We start from the raw sequence: 12,409 nt of genomic DNA, 5'->3' as shown, positions 1-12,409 counted from the left end.
GAATCATGCTTCTTCATCTGGCAGTCCGACGGACGGATCTGGGTTTGGCAGATGCCAGGAGAACGCTACTTGCCCGAATGCATAGTGCCAACTGTAAAGTTTGGCGGAGGAGGAATAATGGTCTGGGGCTGTTTTTCATGGTTCGGGCTAGGCCCCTTAGTTCCAGTGAAGGGAAATCATAATGCTACAGCATACAATACATTGACATTCTAGATTATTCTTTGCTTCCAACTTTGTGGAAACAGTTTGGGGAAGGCCCTTTCCAGTTTCAGCTTGACAATGCCCTCGTGCACACAGTGAGATCCATACAGAAATGGTTTGTCGAGATCGGTGTGGAAGAACTTGACTGGCCTGCACAGAGCCCTGACCTCAACTCCATCAAACAACAGCAGAGGGAGCACCCCCCTATCCACATCGACGGGACAGTAGGGGAGAGGGTTGTAAGTTTTAAGTTCCTCGGCGTACACATCACAGACAAACTGAATTGGTCCACCCACACAGACAGCATGGTGAAGAAGGCGCAGCGCCTCTTCAACCTCAGGAGGCTGAAGAAATTTGGCTTGTCACCAAAAGCACTGACAAACTTTTACAGATGCACAATCGAGAGCATCCTGTCGGGCTGTATCACCGCCAGGTACAGCAACTGCTCCGCCCACAACCGCAAGGCTCTCCAGAGGGTAGTGAGGTCTGCACAACGCATCACCGGGGGCAAACTACCTGCCCTCCAGGACACCTACACCACCCGATGTCACAGGAAGGCCGTAAAGATCATCAAGGACAACAATCACCCGAGCCACTACCTGTACACCCCGCTATCATCCAGAAGGCGAGGTCAGTACAGGTACATCAAAGCAGGGACCGAGAGACTGAAAAACAGCTTCTATCTCAAGGCCATCAGACTGTTAAACAGCCACCACTAAGATTGAGTGGCTGCTGCCAACATACTGAATCAACTCCAGCCACTTTAATAATGGAAAAATGTATGGAAAAATGTATCACTAGCCACTTTAAACTATGCCACTTTTATGTTTACGTACCCTACATTACTCATCTCATATGTATATACTGTACTCTATACCATCTACTGCATCTTGCCTATGCTGTTCTGTACCATCACTCATTCATATATTTTTATGTACATATTCTTCATCCCTTTACACTTGTGTGTATAAGGTAGTTATTGTGGAATTGTTAGGTTAGATTACTTGTTGGTTTATTACTGCATTGTCGGAACTAGAAGCACAAGCATTTCGCTACACTCGCATTAACATCTGCTAACCATGTGTATGTGACAAATTTGATTTGAATTGAATTGGAACGTTGACTGCGAGCCAGGTCTAATCGCCCAACATCAGTGCCCGACCTCACTAACGCTCTTGTGGCTGAATGTAAGCAAGTCCCCGCAGCAATGTTCCAACATCTAGTGGAAAGCCTTCAGAAGAGTGAAGGCTGTTATAGCAGCAAAGTGAGGGACCAAATCCATATTAATGCCCATGATTTTGGAATGAGATGTTTGACAAGCAGGTGTCCACATACCTTTGGTCATGTAGTATATGTTCATCTCTTCCGGGCTCCATTTCCTGCTAATGGAATTTAAGTTATTTGTCTGCAGTAATGAACAGTGGAGCTGTCTCTCTCTTTGACACACACACGCACACACATACACACACACACTGTACTGCAGTTCTACCCCCTCCCTCCCTTCCCAGCGCACTCCCTTTCCCATAGTGATAAAAGACGTAGCTCCACTAGAGGAGGGAGGGGAAAAAGAGAGAAAGAGAAACGCTCTGTCAAACCAGAGAAGAAGAGGGGGAGGAGGGGGAGGTAGAAGAGGTAGAGAAAGAGAAACACTGTCAAACCAGAGAAGAAGAGGGGGAGGAGAGAGGAGGGGGGAAAGAGAGTAATGGCACACAACACCTCTAGCTCTATCTTGCATAAACCATCTTAAGAGCTTCCATTTGCCTCTGCAACACTTCCTGAATAAAGAATATGTGTGTTTGTGTTCTAAGTGGAGAGGGTCTAAACAGTAGGTTGTGGTATAATGGAGTCAGGGAGTATGAGACAGAGAAGAAGGTACGCTAGGTTCCAGAACAGTCTGGGATTGGGATCATTTTTTAAAACTTTTAAATTCATTATATATAGCCATTCATTATTGTGGAACATAACTTATAAATGAGCTGAGCAAAACTGTCTAACCCTTTTAGAACCCCCATCCGACAGCTGTTTACCAAAATAAGAGGCGGGGCGGGGCAGCTGTTTGGTTGTTGGAATCCCAGACTGTATCTTTAAGAGGCTGACTGAGTCCCAGTACTGCAGCTCCCTACTGCCGTTGACAACCATTCACTGCTCTGGCACTCCGACTCTCTGGTTCCTGATATCATAGGCCTTTAATAACTACTGACAGGTCAACTGTAGCCTGGCTGACTGTTCCTGCACTCATCACCACTAGGCTCGGCCTATATCAAAGACCAGACTGAATAGCTTAAACTTCTCTGGCTATATACTACTGGCCGTGTTTGGCAAGGAAACAAAACGTATGTACCAGCTGTCCCAATTTAGCCAGCAGCCTCCAAATAGATTTCTAGATCAATTAAAGTGGGAATCGGGTTGAAACAACAAAAAAGCTGAGGAATGGGGCTGGTGAAATATAACCACTCTCAAATGAATAGACAGAGGTATGGATGAAAGGACTGACCATCCATTACATTAAGATGATACTTTTAATCATGTACATTGTTGACAAAAATGTGGGTTCTGATGGGGTACGACAGTTGAACTAAGCTCATACACTACCGTTCAAAGGTTTGGGGTCACTTAGACATTTCCTTGTTTTTGAAAGAAAAAGTTTTTTTTTGTCCATTAAAATAACATCAAATTGATCAGAAATATAGTGTAGACATTGTTAATGTTGTAAAGTACTATTGTAGAGGGAAATGGCTGATTTTTAATGGAATATCTACATAGGCGTACAGAGGCCCATTATCAGCAACCTTCACTCCTGTGTTCCAATGACATGTTGTGTAAGCTAATCCAAGTTTATAATTTTAAAAGCCTAATTGATCATGAGACAACCCTTTTGCAATTATGTTAGCACAGCTGAAAACTGTTGTTATGATTAAAGAACCAATAAAACTGACCTTCTTTAGACTAGTTGAGTATCTGGAGCATCAGCATTTGTGGGTTTGATTACACTATGGCCAGAAACAAAGAACTTGAACAATGTACACATGATGGAGATTTTCACCTTGGAAAGGGACATTTTTTCCCTCCTGAATGCCGTTGGTAGGGGCTGTAATGATGATGACACACACGCATTGCCTCCCCCACACACAGGACCCCCAGCTAATTACCTCGGTGTCCTCTCTCTCTCTGTGCTACAGTGGTCACCATCCTGTCGACGTTGCACGCCGACCGGAATGTTTACCCGTCTGCAGGTGTGCTGTTTGTCCACGTCCTGGAGAGAGAGCACTTCAAAGGAGAGTTTCCCCCCTATCCCAAACCTGGTCTGTGTTCCTCATTGGATCACTCAATTCAATAATAACCAGATGACTCATTTTACTATTACTACTAGTACCTATTTATTATTAATACTAATAATAAATACTCATCTAGTCGGTAATAACATATTTAGCTAAGCTACAATACAGTAAATGCATAAATGTCAGTGCCAGAGTAGCATTTACATCTCACACTATCAGGGTCTAGTTGACTAACTACTAGGCTGGGTGCGTTTATTGTACATGTACCAACGTCTGTCCGTACAGGGGATTCCAGCAACGACCCCATCACCTTCAACACCAACCTGATGGGCTACCCAGACCGGCCAGGCTGGCTGCGTTACATCCAGAGAACCTCACACAGCGATGGGGTGCTCTACGGATCCCCCACTGCCGAACACGTGGGCAAGGCCACCATCATAGAGGTGTGTGGCTCCATTTACTGCTAATGCAGCTGGAGTATATTGTCTGCAGAGCTCTCTCTCAATTCCAATTCAATTGAAGGGGCTGTATTGGCATGGGAAACATACAGTTGAAGTCGGAAGTTTACATAGACTTAAGTTGAAGTCATTAAAACTCGTTTTTTAAAACCACTCCACAAATTTCTTGTTAACAAACTATAGTTTTGGCAAGTCAGTTACTTTGTGGATGACACAATCCGTTTTTCCAACAACTGTTTACAGATTATTTCACTTATAATTGTTACGTCCGTCGTTGAATGAGTGAGACCAAAGCGCAGCGTGGAAAGTGTTCATCGTACTTCATTAAATGAACACCAAAATATAAACGACTGTAAAGCTCTGTAGTGCTAAACAGCAACTATACAAAGACAAATTCCCACAAACTAGGGTGGAAAACAGGCTTCCTAAGTATGATTCCCAATCAGAGACAACAATAGACAGCTGCCTCTGATTGGGAACCCTACCCGGCCAACAAAGAAATAGAAAACTAGAATGCCCACCCAAATCACACCTTGACCTAACCAAAAGTCAAGGTCTTGGAGTGGCCATCACAAAGCCCTGACCTCAATCCTATAGAACATTTGTAGGCAGAACTGAAAAAGCATGTGCGAGCAAGGAGGCCTACAAACCTGACTCAGTTACACCAGCTCTGTCAGGAATGGGCCAAAATTCACCCAACTTATTGTGGAAGCTTGTGGAAGGCTACCTGAAACGTTTGACCCAAGTTAAACATTTTGAAGGCATTGCTACTAAATGCTAATTGAGAGTATGTAAACTTCTGACCCACTGGGAATGTGATGAAAGAAATAAAAGCTCATATAAATCATTCTCTCTACTATTATTCTGACATTTCACATTCTTAAAATAAAGTGGTGGTCCTAACTATAACCTAATACAGGGAATTTTTACTAGGATTAAATGTCAGGAATTGTGAAAACTGAGTTTAAATGTATTTGGCTAAGGTGTATGTACACTTCGGACTTCAACTGTATGTTTACATTGCCAAAGAGAGTGAAATAGATCATAAACAAAAGTGAAATAAACAACAAAAAATGTACAGTAAACATTACACTTACAAAAATGTCAAAAATTCCAAAAGAATAAAGACATTTCAAATAATATGTCTATATACAGTGTTGTAATGATGCCAAGAGTGCGCAAAGCTGTCATCAAGGCAAAGGTTGGCTACTTTGGAGAATCAAATATAGAATATAAACTTAGCAAACAAAGAAACGTCCTCTCTCTGTCAACTGTGTTTATTTTCAGCAAACTTAACATGTGTCAATATTTGTATGAACATGACAAGATTCAACAACTGAGACATAAACTGAACAAGTTCCACAGACATGTGACTAACAGAAATGGAATAATGTGTCCTTGAACAAAGGGGGGGGTTCAAAATCAAAAGTTACTGTCAGTATCTGGTATGGCGACCAGCTGCATTAAGTACTGCAGTGCATCTCCTCCTCTTGGACTGCAGCAGATATGCCAGTTATTGCTGTGAGATGTTACCCCACTCTTCCACCAAGTCACCTGGAAATTCCCAGACATTTCTGGGGGGAATGGCCCTAGCCCTCACCCTCCGATCCAACAGGCCCTGATGTGCTCAATTGGATTTAGATCCGGGCTCTTCGTTAACCATGGCAGAACACTGACATTCCTGTCTTGTAGGAAGTCATGCACAGAGCGAGCAGTATGGCTGGTGGCATTGTCATGTTGGAGGGTCATGTCAGGATGAGCCTGCAGGAAGGGTACCACATGAGGGAGGAGGATGTCTTTCCTGTAACGCACAGTGTTAAGATTGCCTGCAATGACAACAAGCTCAGTCGAATGATGCTGTGAGATACCACCCCAGACCATGACGAACCCTTCACCTCCAAATTGATCCCGCTCCAGAGTACAGGCCTCGCTGTAACGCTCATTCCTTTGACGATAAACGCAAATCCGACCATCACCCCTGGTGAGACAAAACCGCGACTCGTCAGTGAAGAGCACTTTTTGCCAGTCCTGTGTCTGGTCCAGCGACGGTGGGTTTGTGCCCATAGGCGACGTTGTTGCCGGTGATGTCTGGTGAGGACCTGCCTTACAACAGGCCTACAAGCCCTCAGTCCAGCCTCTCTCAGCCTATTACGGACAGTCTGAGCACTGATGGAGGGATTGTGCGTTCCTGGGGTAACTCGGGCAGTTGTTGTTGCCGCCATCCTGTACCTGTCCCGCAGGTGTGATGTTCAGATGTACCGATCCTGTGCAGGTGTTGTTACACGTGGTCTGCCACTGCGAGAACGATCTGCTGTCCGTCCTGTCTCCCTGTAGCGCTGTCTTAGGCATCTCACAGTACGGACATTGCAATTTATTGCCCTGGCCACATCTGCAGTCCTCATGCCTCCTTACAGCATGCCTAAGGTATGTTCACGCAGAGGAGCAGGGACCCTGGGCATCTTTCTTTTGGTGTTTTTCAGAGTCAGTAGAAAGGCCTCTTTAGTGTCCTACGTCTTCATAACTGTGGCCTTAATTGCCTGCCATCTGTCTGTAAGCTGTTAGTGTCTTAACGACCACAGGTGCATGTTCATTCATTGTTTATGGTTCATTGAACAAGTATGGGAACAAGCATGGGAAACAGTGTTTAAACCCTTTACAATGAAGATCAGTGAAGTTATTTGGATTTTTACAAATTATCTTTGAAAGACAGGGTCCTGAAAAGTTTCCGTTTATTTAGATTTGTTCAAAACTTTTTGGGTTACTACATGATTCCATATGTGTTATTTCATAGTTTTGATGTCTTCACTATTATTCTACAATGCAGAAAATAGTCAAAATAAAGAAAAACCCTGGAATGAGTAGGTGTGTCCAAACTTCTGACTGGTACTGTATGTCGGCACAACCTGTAATAATCATAGTAGTGGTTAGTTATTATTTACAGTAGATAGTCCAACAGGTAGAACAATGTGTTTTTTGCTCATAGTAGCTGTCATATGGTTGTGATATAGCTTTTTCCTAGGGTTTTAGACATGTCTAGTCTGTAAGGTACAGGCAGGCTTCGACCATTATGTGTTTCAGGCTTATCTGTACCTAACCTACTGTAGCATATTCCCAAAGGCTTTATGTTCCTTGTAGGAATGTTCCTATAGGATGGCAGTACCCCAAGTCCCGCTTTCCTCTGAGCCTTCTACTATGGTATATGTTTGCATCTGGCTCAGACCTCGCCAGCGAGCCTCAGCCTGCGGCGTAAGCTGCACTGATCTGGGCTTAAACTTTTCCCCTTATGTGTTCCAGATTATTGCCTATAACAGACGCACTTTCGAAACGGCCCGGCACAACTTGGTCATAAACATCATGTCCACAGAAGGTAAGAAAGAGAGAGAGAGACAAAGGACAGGCTTAGTGAGGAGATTATTAAGCAGGATGTTCTTTATTGAAATCTAAAGGGTCACCTTCAATGATGACACCCCCATGAATCCTGATTAGGGTTGCCACGGTGACCGCATTACTGCCACACCGGCGGTCACGAGTCATGATGGCAGTCAAATTCCACGTGACCGTTTAGTCACAGTAATCAGGCTTCTCCAAGCTCTGATGCCGCTGATGGTCATTAGTAGCCTACCAAACTTGCTAACTGCCTGGTACTCAGCACTCTATTGTCCCTCTAATCACTCTGACATCGATGCAAATATAATCAAAAATCTAATCAAACACTTCATTAGAGCCATGAATTCATGTTGTGCAAAATTTCTATAGGCTATGCAATTGCGTGACAAAAAACAGAGTTTTGATGGCCTCTATTAAAAAGAGGAGGAGCCCATCAGCTTTGTTTAGGCTAGATCAACATATGTATTTCTCAACTTTCCTAACATTATGCACGTTGCTTCTCTTTACAACAGCAGTATAAACCTACCTGGCTGGCATGAATGTCCTCCATTCCCTATTTAAGTGCATAGATAACATGTATTTTTTCCCCTGTCCTTGTTCCGAGACTGGTGCATGATAACAGTCCATTCTAAATCAAAACAAATTTCAAACATATACTATTTAATATATGTTAAGACAAGATTAAATCAAAAATAGTCTGATGGGTGACAATATTAATTCATCACTTGTGAATGATGCTCAGCTTGTGTGCAGTAAGGCAAGAAATATTGCATGCCTTTTTTTTACAACTTTTTCACATCATAGGGAAAGGAGGATACCTAGTCAGTTGTACAACTGAATGCATTCAACTGAAATGTGTCTTCCGCATTTAACCCGACCCCTCTGAATCAGGGAGGTGATGGGGGCTGCCATAATCGACATCCACGTCTTCGGCAGACAGAGGGTTAACTGCCTTGCTCAGGAGCAAAACAGATTTTTACCTTGTCAGCTCAGGGATTCAATACAGAAACCTTTTGGTTACTGGTCCAACGCTCTAACCACTAGGCTACCTGCCGCCTAGGCTACCCTAGTTGCACACCTCATGTAGCCTAGCCAATAGGCCTATATGTTTTGATAAGGTTTGTATCACAACCAAAAAAAATCTTAAAATTAAGCACATTAATACGCTTTACAACGAGTGTAGAGCCTAACTGGTATACATAAGCAGCACGCGAGTTTCAAGTTTGGTGAAGATCATTTTCACCATAAAAATGCACCTTTTTAATAAAAGCATTACATGCATAATCAGATTTGTGGTCACCTTTGAGAATGGTGTTTTCCTGCTAATTGATTGCATTTTGGAACATTTGTGCTTATAGCCTGCTGCCGTGTGTGCATTGCTGCGCTTATAATGTGAGGAAATAGCCTAATAGTTTAGCAACATTTTAAGCTAAACGTTCTGACCTGTTGCATCAACCTAATTGATTTTAACCGGGGGGTTTTTATGATCGTGGTTGTATTAATTTGGGATCTATCGCATCCCACAACTGTCCCAGACTATGTTTGGAATATTTATTTCTTGCACAGAATAGAATAGATAAACTTTTGTACTATGGGGGATAGTAGATTGACATAGGCTCGAGCTTTTGCTGTTCGTTAGGCTTACTCATCTTGTTGGCTGACGAAAAGTAAATGTGGACAGTTCTTCCAACATCTTCAATATGCACCTCGAAATTCGATAAGGACGCACACGTCCCCGATATGTCTGTCTTCACTTGTAGCCTGTGAGAAGGACCCAATCACGCGACGGGCATTGGTTAATAAGAACTTAGATTTCTGAGAGAGCCATGTGAGTGCTTCGGAGCATGCAGCCGGGAGAAGGGAATTATAATTATTATATTCAGCCAAAGTGCACAACAGCTACTGGCCTCAAAAGGCATGGATTATTTTAGGGGGCATTGTGGCCACAGAAAGGGGATGCCACTGGGAAATTCGAGTCCTTAAGTGTGTGAAGCCTGCACAAGAAACAAAGCAGAGCTCATGCCTTTCATGCAACTGTTTTCAAATCATCATTAGAGTCGCATCATGCAGAATGTACTAAACTTCAAAACATACAGCCCAACGTTTGTATCACAACTAAAGTTGCATAAATAACCCTAAATGAAGCATATAGGAGGACCTGCTTCTTTGTTAACCACTCAACACAAAATAGCCACATGTGACACTCCATCAAATCATTTGGAGAAAATATTCTTTCTATTTTATTCAGCTCTGTTCAATTGTATTCTTCATACTATAAATTAATGCCATGGAATTCTAGGCAAATCTTGTCTGCTAAATTAACTTGTGTAATCTACAGCTATATCAGGGTCTAACATCTACATTTTAGTAAACACTCCTATCCAGAGCGAGTGCATACATTTAAAAAAAAAAAATCATATTGGTCATCCTTGGGAATTGAACCCACAACCCCGGCATTGCAAGCACCATGCTCTACCAACTGAGCTACATGGGACTATATCAGAGTAAAGACAACTCAAAGTATGCAATTATTTTCTTCTGAAATAGACTGCATTTTCTTTATATCATGTTTCTTTAGACCTAAAATCTAAAATAAATAATGGATTTATTGTGATGGTATAGGCTATATTACATGGATTTATTAGACATTTTAAAATGTAGAGGTCTGTATCAGTGGCTTGTAGGCTATTCGCGGAAGCCAGTAAATGCTAAATGTGTTTATGTTAGTTAAAACCTCTTGCGTCGACCCGAGACGCAATCGTCCCATCTAGCCATCAGCAAATGCAAATGCGCTACGCCAAATGCTAATAGCACTCGTTAAAACTCAAACGTTCATTAAAACACACATGCAGGGTACTGAATTAAAGCTACACTCGTTGTGAATCTAGCCAACAAGTCAGATTATTAAAATGCTTTTCGGCGAAAGCATGAGAAACTATTATCTGATAGCATGCAACACCCCGAAATACCTGAAGGCGACGTAAACAAAAGAATTCGCGTAGCCGGCGCTACACAAATAGCAGAAATAAAATATAAAACTTTCATTACCTTGGACGAGCTTCTTTGTTGGCACTCCTATATGTCCCATAAACATCACTATTGGGTCTTTTTTTCGATTAAATCGGTCCATATATACCCAAAATATCCATCTATGGAAACTGTGTGATTCAGAAAAAAACACAGTTTCAAAACGCTACGTCATTTTTTTAAATTAAAAAAGTTGACGATAAACTATCACAAAACACTTCGAAATACTTTTGTAATCCAACTTTAGGTATTAGTAAACGTTAATAATCTATCAAATTGATCACGAGGCGATGTGTATTCAATAGCTCCACGATTTCAAATCATGTTCCGAAATCTCTCTTCCAAAACTTCCTGTCGGAGACCGGATGGAAAGTGGTCTCTCTAACTCGTTTGACCAAGAAACAACGAGAAGGCAATTGACAAGACTGGCGACATCGTGTGGAAGCTGTAGGACTTGCAATCTCGGCCCCATTTAATTTCGTGCCCCTTATACAATACATGCAAGTGGCGCATGGATATTTTTTTCAGTTTTCAGTGATCAGTTTTTCTTGCGCTTTTCGATGAAACAGACGCTCTGTTATAGTCACAGCGGTGATTTAACCAGTTTTAGAAACGTGAGAGTGTTTTCTATCCACACATTACTAATCATATGCATATACTATATTCCTGGCATGAGTAGCAGGACGCCGAAATGTTGCGCGATTTTTAACAGAATGTTCGAAAAAGTAGGGGGTCGACTTAAGAGGTTTTAAGGGTCAATTACCGTGAGACCGGCAGTTATTTGCTTGACAATCACCAGCTGACAACATTTCATGACCGCCACAGTCCTAAATTCCTGATAAAGACTAAAAGGCCCAAAAGCTCCTATTTCAATTTCTTTCAAGAGTGGCTGAATATCATTCACATATCCACAATGACATCCCCTAGAAGGGCAACACAACACACTCAACCAAACCGACAATTTCTAAATCAAGTTAACACCTTATAATGCGGTACTCACATCTGTGTAAATTAATAAACACACAAAACACACAAAATGAACAGATTCTGTATCTGTAATCTCTCTCTTCCCCTCTCTCCCTCGCTCTCTCTGTCTCCCTCCGTCCCTCGCTCCCTTACTCTCTCCCTCTCTCAGAGTACCCACTGCCGTACCAGGCAGAGTTCTACATAAAGAACATGAATGTGGAGGAGATGTTGGCAAGCGAGGTTCTGGGAGACTTCCTAGGGGCAGTGAAGAACGTGTGGCAGCCCGAACGCCTCAACGCCGTCAACATCACCTCAGCCCTGGACAGGGGCGGACGTGTTCCCCTGCCCATAAACAACCTCAAAGAGGGGTGAGGGCATAGAAATAGAATTAGAAACACATCTCTCTATGGGTGAGAGTGACCCTCTTTAGCACAGTTCAAAACATGGTTTAACCGAGTATGAGGATAAATTTACATATCAACATCACCTCAGCCCTGGACAGTTCTCCTGCCCATCAACAACCTCAGAGGGGTGAGGGACAGGGTCACCCTCTGCAGCCCTTACAGGATCAGAGCAGTTTGATACATAGTTTGATGAATTGATGAATTGAAGTATCTTTAGTTGAAAGAGGATGATGAATTCAAGTATCTCCAGTTGATAGAGGATGATTCATTCAAGTATCTTCAGTTGAAAGCAGATGATGACTTCAAGTACATTATCTTCAGCCCTTACAGAAACAAGAGAGAGGTTGATGATGAATTTAAATATTGCCTGGTAGATGTAAGACATAACAGGATGGTTTGTTACCTAAATATTCATCCTCAGAAAGTACTATAGCAGCTTTAGAATGCCTTGTCTACAGTCATGATCTAAGTCTTGTATTTTGAATAAGCACCTTCATAACATTTTGTGCATCAGTTGCAACACAAACATGCACTTAAATATGCTTATGCAATGCATGACCTTAATGTAAAAAGTCCCATCCTTTCTTCTCACTTTACAGCCTGTCTCACTGTCGCATCCTGCTGAGGTTTCCTTTAATTGGAATGCAGAGAGTGTGTGTGTGAGAGAGAGAGGAGAGAGGGAGAGTGA

The 12,409-nt window shown here is 42.4% G+C and overlaps 1 protein-coding gene across 3 annotated transcripts in view; it reads left to right on the top strand.

The window, feature by feature from the left end:
* LOC112229222 (epsilon-sarcoglycan-like) overlaps positions 1-12,409 on the top strand; it is a 31,317-nt gene that overhangs the window by 7,365 nt on the left and 11,543 nt on the right. For all 3 annotated transcript variants that reach the window (XM_042310432.1, XM_042310433.1, XM_042310431.1), the window contains exons 2-5: positions 3,381-3,503; positions 3,765-3,922; positions 7,232-7,304; positions 11,487-11,685. In XM_042310432.1, the coding sequence (XP_042166366.1) occupies positions 3,381-3,503; positions 3,765-3,922; positions 7,232-7,304; positions 11,487-11,685 (553 nt within the window). The remainder of the gene's footprint in view (positions 1-3,380; positions 3,504-3,764; positions 3,923-7,231; positions 7,305-11,486; positions 11,686-12,409) is intronic.

This window comes from Oncorhynchus tshawytscha, linkage group LG31 (assembly GCF_018296145.1).
Source record: "Oncorhynchus tshawytscha isolate Ot180627B linkage group LG31, Otsh_v2.0, whole genome shotgun sequence".
NCBI classification, from domain to species: domain Eukaryota; kingdom Metazoa; phylum Chordata; class Actinopteri; order Salmoniformes; family Salmonidae; genus Oncorhynchus; species Oncorhynchus tshawytscha.
Note: the sequence above shows the minus strand (reverse complement) of the source record. Positions and strands in the feature narration are given on the sequence as shown.